We start from the raw sequence: 10,278 nt of genomic DNA, 5'->3' as shown, positions 1-10,278 counted from the left end.
ATTCATTATGAAATTGTTTTTTCTAATTTGCTAAATAGTGTTTAATTTCCTATTTGTGCTTAAAAAGTGTATTTATCAAATTCATTATTTTCGCTTGGCATGCCTGCGTCATGACGTCATCGCACGCTTCAGTAGGTGGCGCGCCCGTGATGTGCTTCATTCAAAGTAAAGACGCCTAGGGCTGTTCGATTCCGAAAATTTTGGATTCCTGATTCTTGATTGGAGTCCGATTCCTGGTTCTGGAATCGATGGGATTCGATTCCAAGAATCGATTCCTCACTGTTGTTTTCGATTCTTTTTCGATTCTTGTTTTTTTAGGTAGGAGGAACCTAATTTCGCCATGGATATAAATGTCTTAGAAAGTAACCATATCATAATATGATATGTTTTTTAAAATTATGATACATTTCTGTATTTAATTTATTATATATTTATCTGCATCGCCCATGAAATGAGTCATAGCCCACAGCTGAGCAGTGGACATGCATTTATTGCATAAATGAAACAAGACGTGTACAGTTCAGCTGAATGATGTTTACTTCAACCGTAAGCGTTGCACAAAATTACCGAACTGTACACTGAAATAAAATAACCAGAACATTAACAACAACACTGATATAAGAGCTCGTGGTTTATCTGTCAGTCAGGCGCGCTCTCGGTCACTTATCTGTGCTCTCAGCGCTTTCTTTCAGAATTTTCACAGACTTTCAGAATTTTCTTTCAGAATTTTAGAAAGCTTAAAAATAGCATAGGACCAAGACCCTCGATCACGTCATGATCAATTGTTGTGCAGCGCTCATGTGGACAACATAAGCCAGTTACACTGTAAAATAACTTCTTAATCATTTTTGAACTGGTTCAATAAGACGATCTATCCGAAACGAATCAGACTTCTAATCACTATTAGTGTTAATAAATACCATAGCTCTTTATCTTTCGATGCCATCCGACTATTCTCAGTCTATGCATGGGCACATGGAAAGAATTATGAACATGAAGCCAATTGTATCTTCACAAACTTCTTTCAAATTTATTCTCTCCAACATTAGATTATAGATCCATTGTCAGGGGGTGGTGGTACATATGTGCGTCATACAAAACAAAAGATGTGCCATATAGAAGTAAAACAATTCTGGGAGAAGAATAGCTTCTTTCCAAAGGCATCCATAGGCGGAGTTTCACTTTTATGCAGATTTTTTTTTTTTTATTTATTTATTTCTTTATTTGTTTTTAATATATGTTCTACATTTCATATATTTATGTTACATATTCTACATTGAAAAACATTTAGAAGTAACATGACTGCTGCACAAAGAGAGTTTTTTTGAACATTCGTTTCTTATTTGGTTCTACAGTGTTTGCTGATTTTTACTTTGTGTAATTTCTTTCTTATTCGTTTTGCTAATAAACGTTTTACGTTTTTTATTTATTTGGTTCCATTACCGATTTTCAGTTTTGTATATTTAAAATGTATGTAGGCCTAGCCTAAGTTATTCGTTATTGTAGGCATATGGCATGGTGTAAGCTATTTTTATTCGTTTTGTTAATAAAAGTTCTATGATTAATTTATAGGCTGCAAGTGAGTTTAAGTGAGTTTAACGTTGAGTTTAACGTAATTTAAAAGTGAACGTAAAACGTGCACAGAGCATTTACGAGCTATTTAAAAGCAATAGAAAGCAAGTGAAAAGAGGGAAACTAAAGATATGTGCTACTGAAGTTCGGAGCCAGTTTTCTACTTTCCTCATAACTGAGAAACTTGTTTCTTGTTTCGACTTGCGAGGATATGGGGCTTAAATGGAAATTAATTTACCCAAAACGTACTTATTCTATCAACTAAAATAATAAGATAATATAAATAAAATGAAAAAATATGAATTCTTTGATTTTCCATAGCTCAGACAACCCCCGCTCCCAGCTCCGCCTATGGAGGCATCCTGTTATTCAAACTATATATACTTTTTTTTTTTAAAAAAAAAGCTGACCCACAAAAAGAAGTACAGTAGATAGGAGAGAAAGAGAGCACAAACAGGAAAACTCACAGTAATATCGGGCAGAGAGTGTTATATAATCTAACAGTTCCCCCATTTGTTTATATAATAAACATCATAAAGGCTCTCTGCCCAATTCCTTAACATCCGATCAACGTTTTTCTCATTCCACTTAAGATCTGTACATTTAACAGTTCTGTTTATCATGGCACTTAAAGAATCTTTACCAACTTGTGAATCAAGACAAAAATCATTCTGAGTATTCACTACTTCCTTTGCCTATGCTTCCTAAGCATTTATATTCATATTCAGTAAACCTAAATCAATCAACATCATTATTAGGGATATATGTTCAACATGATATTCCTACTACACCACACTTTGCTCTTTAGTCATAGTCTATTAGGTTTGCAGTGCAGGTAAGTGTAAGCCTTGTACCTTTTCCTTGGCCTCAGACTTAAAAATATGATTGGCTAGTGTATTGTATATCTTCATTATCTAGCCAGTTTTCCTCACCCATATTTACAAAGAAATATGTACAGGTGAGCAGGCTTCCAGTACAGCTAGGTGTATTACCAATTTTAGTAATATTCACACACATAATTCTTAATCAAAGCCTGCAACAGAGACCAAAAGGCAAATGTCAATGTATTGCATTGCATGATATCTTGTTCACATCTTTGGTTTATAAAGGTTAGAATATCTCTTCAACCTCAGACAGATATCCATAATTTAACTATTAGATTTTCACCAGGACAGTCAGATGTGGGCCACCATAAGAAATAATTATATAATAATCACCTGGACTTTGAAATTTGGTCAATTTTTTCCACTGATATAACTTATACTTCCTTTTTATTTTAATTTTAGCCTGTGATGATAATGTATCCAGTGTAAGGCAATCTAACAAAATTACTTTTAAAGCCTAAATAGTATATCAATATACAGTGACTTAAATCAGCTAAAACGACATTATCAGTAATGTCATACAGATAAACCACATCGTAATTTCTTCATTCCGCGCTGTATCAGGATGATTTCAGTATCAAGATGATTTAATCAGCCTCTCTTGCATTCTCCTTTTTTTTTCTCAAACACTGACTGAGTTGCTCCTCAATCTTTCTTTGATTCTGGCAGGCTCTTTATCAGTTGGAACAAACAGTGGGCTTTTAAGCCACCAGTTGAGTTTGCTCATTCTCCTTGTTGGTCCCCCTTCACTGTAAAAAAATAAAAGACACAATTTGTTGAGTCAGCTTAAAATAATTTGTTACCCTGTTGCCTTAAAATTTTAAGTTCAGTCAACTAAAATAAGTTTAGTCAACTTGAAATGTTAAGTTGTACTAAGTTACAACTTAGATATTTGTGTTTGCTAAACTTAACAGATAGGTAAGTAACCCAGCTGCCTTAAAATTTTAAGTTGATTCAACTCAAATAGCTTGTTGTCACTTAGTATAATTTAACATTTCAAGTTAAATAAACTTTTTTTCAGTTCACTGAACCTAAAATTTTAAGGCAGCCAGGTTACAAATTATCTTAAGCTGTCTCAACAAATAGTTTTTTACAGTGTTGGGGACTCTTCTGCCTCTGCCAGAGTTAGAAGCACGCCTGGTGTGAAGTCAGGATGCTCCGCCATGTATCTCGCTCTATCACTTGGACAGTCCAGATTAGCGCAGTAAACCATCCCTGATTTCAGCAGAACTACTTCTACCTGTGAAAGGAGACCTTAAAATGCTTTTGTTAGAGACAACACATTTACTCATCATCCAGTCGATCCTTATTGAGGTGGCCTGTGAGGAAAAATTTATGTGGACTAAGAGCTGGCTTTTTTTTCTTAACACCAGTAGAGTGAAAAGGCTAGAACCCATATCATTCCAGTTGCAGACTATATCATTTATAATTGATTTTTTTTTTCCTGATTTCCTTCATTTCCCCCCTTGTATATCACTTCTGAGTGATATACAGTGAATTTCAATTCAGCTCAATTATTTCTTTGTTGTTTGAAGGTGTCTCATTATTCATCAGATAATTTCTTAAGCATGCCTTTTTATTCAGGCTTTTCACCCATTAATATCAAGTTTTTCCAGTAAAACACTCAGCCCACATGTAACATGTTAACGAGCACACTGTATTTAATACATTTGTCACAAAATCAGTTTGATGAAAGCCAGGTGTGACACTTTTTCTTTCTGCCACAAAAATATCCCAGGCCAGGATATTTAGCCAAATTACTCCATAGCTATTATTTTACTGGGCATACTCTACCTTGTATGCCCACTTTGAAAATTTGGAAATAGCTATTCATGGCAGTTTGTCTGCCTTGGTGCACCATCACTCACACACTTTCACACACTCTAACACCCCCATCTCTGGCCAGAGTGTCTTCTTCTTTTTGTCACTGCCTCCGAAGACAGTGAACTGTACAGGTAATGTATGTTGTAAGGGTGGAATACCACCAAGTGTATTCAAATCAATCAATTTTGATAACGACAGAAGCTACTAAAAAAAGGGACTGTGGCTTTCCCCTTGCAACAGTGTCTAAACGTTGGACTAAAACAGTTTGACAATGTCCATCACAATGGGGTTGAGTTTCACATCACGATCATGAACCCTAAATTTTTAAATTTTTTGTCCAAATAACCTTTTAGGTCTAGACATGCCATAATTAAGAGAACCAATTTTAATTTCTAAATATTTCATCATTTAACTGTGCACTTTAATTTCATCTTTATTATCTCTTTCTATTGCTTATGAGTTGCTCTAAAAAGATTGGAGATCTCAGCATGATCTTGGATCCATGGCCAATAACACTAACATCATGTAACCGCAATCCCAGGGTAGGACAGCTTTTGTAATTTCAATTAATTTGGAAGTTTAAAGTTATTACTTAAATTCAGCCCTAAGAAATATCTATTAAACCAAGATGGAGTGACCAGTTTCATTGCTTTACCGTCCATATTTTGACCTTGGACACTTTGTGCCCTTCTATTCCTCTATTTTTTTTTTTTTTTTAAAGGAATCTTGGAACATCTGTGTTTCTCAGCTTTACAAGAAGCCCTGTCTTTAAAGCAGAGTCTAAATCTCTGTCTAAATTTCACATCAGCTCCTATCTGTTCTAATTCCAGTCTGAGTTTTAGCTGATAAAAATTTCGAAATCAAGCAAACATTTAACTTCTTTCTATGGGGTTTGACTGGTGCCTATTAAAAGAAAGCAGTGTGTTGTTAGTTGAACAGATTACAAAGAACTGATAAGACCTGTGAATTATCAAAGTTGCAAATTAATATGACAAATCAAAATATAAAGCGGTATCTGTAGTTATTATTGTAAATGCAGTACCTGCCCACAAGGGAAGAAATGAAAGTCTCTGATATCATCAGTCAGATGAACGTGTTTTGGCTGTTTCGCTCTGTGATGAGGCCCTGGCGGGGCATTGGAGTTTTGTCTCTGTATGCAGTTATCTTCCTCTGTCTGCCCATCATGGCATATTTTTCATGTCTGCATTATTTACCAGTCTTCTAGCAGTTCCTTATATTATTTTAATAAAGCAAGTTCTTTGCAGGAAAAGAGCAAGTTATTCCTTCTTGGCATAATGCCGAAAAGAGCAGTAACCTATTCTGACTGATCTGAACATATCATACTTCTATAATCCTTATAAATACATCAGCACGATGCACTGGAATATAACTATATACTGAAATCTTGTAAATAATCTACCATATGTAACAACCAAAGCTGAATTTTTCTTGTTATTTTTAGCTGAATGCAGCTGTGTAAAGTAGTCACTCAATCTTGTTCTCATTGATCACAATGCACAAGTTATTTTAGTTAACACAAACTAAAGTCTCAATCTTCGCAGTTTATCACATTTTATGCTGTCCCCCAGGGATAACGGACACAGACTCCATACATCTGAAGATAACAAGATGTAATACAAGCTATATCTTTGAAGTCCTGTATTTAACATTATATTGTTTATTAATTTATCAGTATTATTCTTTTGTGGCTCCCACTTTTCAGAAAAAAAAAAAAAACTTTTCAGAGCCAATACATAACTTAAATGTCTTGAAAAATCTTTTCAGCCAAATCCTAAATACAGTATATATTTTTTTGCTCTATACGTTGTCATCCATCTAATTAACAGCACTGTATCATAATGTTGGCTTTGTTGGTAACTGACAATGCTTTTTAAAAAAGTAGCACACTTGATCTAACATGCAGCAAGCACAAAACAAAGCAAGAGTAGATACATTTCAAAACTTTACCAAATCCAAGTGAACTTATAATTGCAAATAGCCATTGTTTGATTTTGTACTAATCATACTACTCTGCTGTTTAATCAATCCTGTCCAGATCAAGTGGCATAGACAATTACAAGAATTGCGATTTAGCAATTTATTTGTTTTAGTGCCTTGCAAGGACTTCACAATACCAACTTTCTCAAGTCATTTAAAAAAATCATTCAATCAAGGTAACCAAAGATAACTTTTCACGAAACGTCCATTCGCTTTTATTTTACGAATGGGTAATGAAAAATGTATCTTTTGCAAAACATTCATTCTCCAACCCACATATAAATCATGAGGATAGCCTGCAAATTAAAAATCGATAAGTTCTCCCCGTATATCTTTCACAAGACGAGGATAACCCACTCTGCCAAATATGATGGAGTGTAAATTTACAGCACAAAAATATGATCAATTTTTTAACAGACAGCTAGAATAATTCATTTAAGACTATTACTCACCTGTCTGTAGAAATTTCCGGAAAGACGAGCCCCCATTTGTTAATAAACACCATAGCTCTTTATCTTTCAGTGCCGTCCGACTATTCTCAATCCTTGCATGGGCCCATGGAAAGAATTATGAACATGAAGCCAATTGTATGTTCACAAACTTCAAGTTTATTTTCTCCAACATTGTCAGATCCATTGTCAGGGGGTGGTGTTACATATGTGCGTCATACAAAACAAAAGATGTGCCATATAGAAGTAAATCAATTCTGGGAGAAGAATAGCTTCTTTCCAGAGGCATCCTGTTATTCAACTATATATACATTAAAACAAAGAGGTACGGGGAGGGGGAGTACAGTAGATAGAAGAGAGAGAGCACAAACAGGAAAACTCACAGTAATATCTGGCAGAGAGTGCAATAATCTAACAATTAGCGAGCATGAGGCAAATTAATAAGTGCTTAACGGAAGGCTGCATCCTCAAACTCAGACGTACTCAGTACCGACTCTTTTCATTCGGTTTATTTTCGTGAATCGACGTTCAGCGACGTTTGTTGACAGCAGCCGAGATTTGCAGCAGTTCGTCTGAGAGGCGACCATAATACGCTTTTTTGAACTGAAAACGGCTCTGAATGGGGAGTCGATTCCTAATCGCAAAACAAGATAAACAAAAACACCTTCAAACTGAATGCTGTGTATTAATGGGGAAGCTATTTTTTTGTTTTCCATTAAAGTAATAATGGACCACAAACTGAGCTGAACTATTTTTAATCAGTCTTAGTCATTTTGTTAATAAAAGTTTTGCGAGTTTTGAACCAAAAACTAATCATTTGTCAGTAAGGGGAAAATCCATAGGTCATTTATTTGTGTTACAACATGGGTATAAGGTCATAGGCCTATGTCTTATTCTTTTTTGTTAATAACAAATAATATTAATAATATTTTGTTTAAAGTTTGGGGGAAGATGTAAAGATCAAACATTAAAGATAACATAAGAATAACAAAATGTTACAGATGCTGAATGTCATACCAAAGTTACAGAAAAACAACTATTCCTGTATTACCTAATTATCCTCATTCCATAGGCCTAGAAAATTTCCCCCACAGTCTAATCAGGAAACAGATTTCGGCTATATAAGCTTTCCCTCAACAGCAAATGCAAGTTTCTAGTACCTGCATCTCAAAGGAGGAGAATCCACACTGACTGCTGAACTCTGATCTAACACAAGAAGGTCTTTATTTGTCACTGTGATATTGATTTGTCTTTTTTTAATTCACTTATATAAATTAATTCTGGTTCTGAGCAGGTCCAAACAACAAACTGTATCGTGGAGCAATGAAGATTTATCAGAGCGTCCTGCTGCTCTTCAGCTGCCAGTTCCTTCACACTCTGGGTAAACAATGTTTTTTTTGTTATTATTTTTTTATTTTTTTGTTTGTTTGTTTGGTTAATGAAAATTTTTAATTCATATTAAAATTCTGTGTATTTGCAATCACTGATTGTTTTGCACCATGTCTTCACAGCTTTAGACTGTACCGTGATGTTTGGTAACCTGAAGCAGATAGATGCTGGGTTGGGTTCAGTGGTTGGAGTAAACAATCTTAATGAACCGTTTGTCCTGATTAATAATGTCTTCATAAAAATCAATATGTCTCTGAAGCACTTCAGTGTTGGTCCTGCTGGTTGGCTGGGGGTGAATTCAGCAAACTACATCTTCAAGTTTCAGAGTGGTTCCTTCATTCAGTTTCCAGGTGAAGAGTTACAAAGAGTTTACATAAAAAGTTTACCCAGTGATGAATTGACATGTTTTAATATTAAATTATTGAGCAACAGTTCCAAAGACATCATCTTATTGTTTATGGTCCCTATTAAACTAATGTTTCTATCAACCTGTTGATTTTATTTGTAGGGCTTCTCAAACAGGTGGATGCTGGAGGTGATCAGATCATTGCAGGTGTCAATATGAATGATGACATATTCTGTTTAAATATGGATGCGAACGACAAATGGCCATCCAGCACTATTCCTTGGGTTCACATTCCTGGAAAGCTTAAGTACTACAGCTGTGGTCCGTACAGCTGTTGGGGAGTGAACAGCTATGACCAAATCTGGATCCTGAGGGTAATGACACAATGTTAAATACAAGAGCTTGAAGGTCAATACAACAGGTTTTTAAAAGTAAACTAGGAGAGTAGATATCATGCAAGGGTTTGATTTTCTGATAAACCTTAAAGGGGTCATTGGATGCCCATTTTCCACAAGTTGATATGATTCTTTAGGGTCTTAATGAAAAGTCTCTAATATACTTTGGTTAAAAATTCTCAATGGTAGTGTAAAACAACACCCTTTTTACCTTGTCAAAATCAGCTCTGCAAAAATCATCTCATTCTGGTCGGGGATGCTTTAAATGCAAATGAGCTCTGATCGCTCTGTTTACTTTAGCTGCCTTTAGCCACTAAACTTGCTAACTAGCACATTGTTAGGAAAGGCGATTGCAATGATTCATAAAAAACGCTTATACTCACTTCTGCTGTAAGTGAAGCTGGATCACAAATGATTCGCGCAAACATAGACAGATATATGTAGATCAGGAGTATGGTTGTTAAAAGGTACCGGGTTCTGTACTTTCTGTACTGAAATTTTAAAAACATCCATTTCTCACATTTGAGTGCTGCTGAGCCGTTTTTAAACTTCGCTGATTGGCCGTTTGAAAGCCACATGTGTCAGCGGATCCGTCTATATGCAGATGTATTAGGGATCCACTGTCCTTATGTGTGATGTGAACGCTTGGTGAGGAGCGTGAAGCGCTTATCATTGTAGCCAATCACAGTCATGTCTGTTGAGCGCGTGAACACTATGGCCAATCAGCGATGTTTAAAAAATCGGCTCAACAGCGCTCAAATGTGAGCAGGAAATGGACGTTTTTAAAATTTCAGTACTGAAAGTACCGGACCCGGTACCTTTTGACAACGACTCAGATGTCAGGAGTAAATGACGACCACTATGTTCATTATTACATCCAGCAACACAACACCTCAATCACTCAATTCATGTCTAACTTACATCCCTGCTTCGGCATCAAAACATGTCAATCAACTATCGTGTGAGTGGCCTCTATGTGTGTGACGCAACAATGACAGGCATCTGAGAATGGCTCGATTTGAAAAAGGGGATATTATTTTTACAGATTAATTAAAAACCACTGCATGGATTTTTTATCATTACAGGGTAGATTTGTACATACACTGCTAACACACATTAATGTTCAAACAGCATGTAAAAGTGAACTTGGCATCTGATGACCCCTTTAAGAAATAAAAACGTTTCCTGAGGTCTTTCTTTTTGTCTTGTGCAGGATGTGTCAAATAATGCCTGTTCTGGGTCTGGCAACTTTTTGAATATTGGGGGACTTCTGTCCATGATTGAAGTAGCAACTGATGGGAGTGTCTTTGGTGTCAACTATCAAGGGAACTTATACCAAAGGTGAGCTGAACCGTTCATCAGTTTTATGAACAAAATGATTAAACACTTTTTTTTAAATGTAAACCAAATGCATTCAAGAA

At 35.6% G+C, this 10,278-nt stretch overlaps 1 protein-coding gene and 1 long non-coding RNA gene across 2 annotated transcripts; one reads left to right on the top strand and one right to left on the bottom strand.

Annotated features, from left to right (window-relative positions):
- Positions 1–1,193: 1,193 nt before the first annotated feature.
- On the bottom strand, positions 1,194–4,302 carry LOC127171601 (uncharacterized). Its single transcript, XR_007828536.1, has 2 exons — positions 3,551–4,302; positions 1,194–3,205 (listed from the first exon to the last, which is right to left on the bottom strand). It is a non-coding gene; the product is annotated as an uncharacterized LOC127171601 (long non-coding RNA).
- A 3,578-nt stretch (positions 4,303–7,880) lies between these two features.
- Positions 7,881–10,202, top strand: LOC127171600 (fish-egg lectin). The gene is made up of 5 exons (XM_051120350.1): positions 7,881–7,946; positions 8,022–8,108; positions 8,239–8,466; positions 8,625–8,836; positions 10,071–10,202. The coding sequence occupies exons 2-5, from the start codon at positions 8,051–8,053 to the stop codon at positions 10,200–10,202; spliced, it is 630 nt and encodes a 209-aa protein (XP_050976307.1). The 5' UTR covers positions 7,881–7,946; positions 8,022–8,050.
- Positions 10,203–10,278: the final 76 nt, after the last annotated feature.

Source organism: Labeo rohita, chromosome 10 (genome assembly GCF_022985175.1).
Source record: "Labeo rohita strain BAU-BD-2019 chromosome 10, IGBB_LRoh.1.0, whole genome shotgun sequence".
NCBI lineage: Eukaryota > Metazoa > Chordata > Actinopteri > Cypriniformes > Cyprinidae > Labeo > Labeo rohita.
Note: the sequence above shows the minus strand (reverse complement) of the source record. Positions and strands in the feature narration are given on the sequence as shown.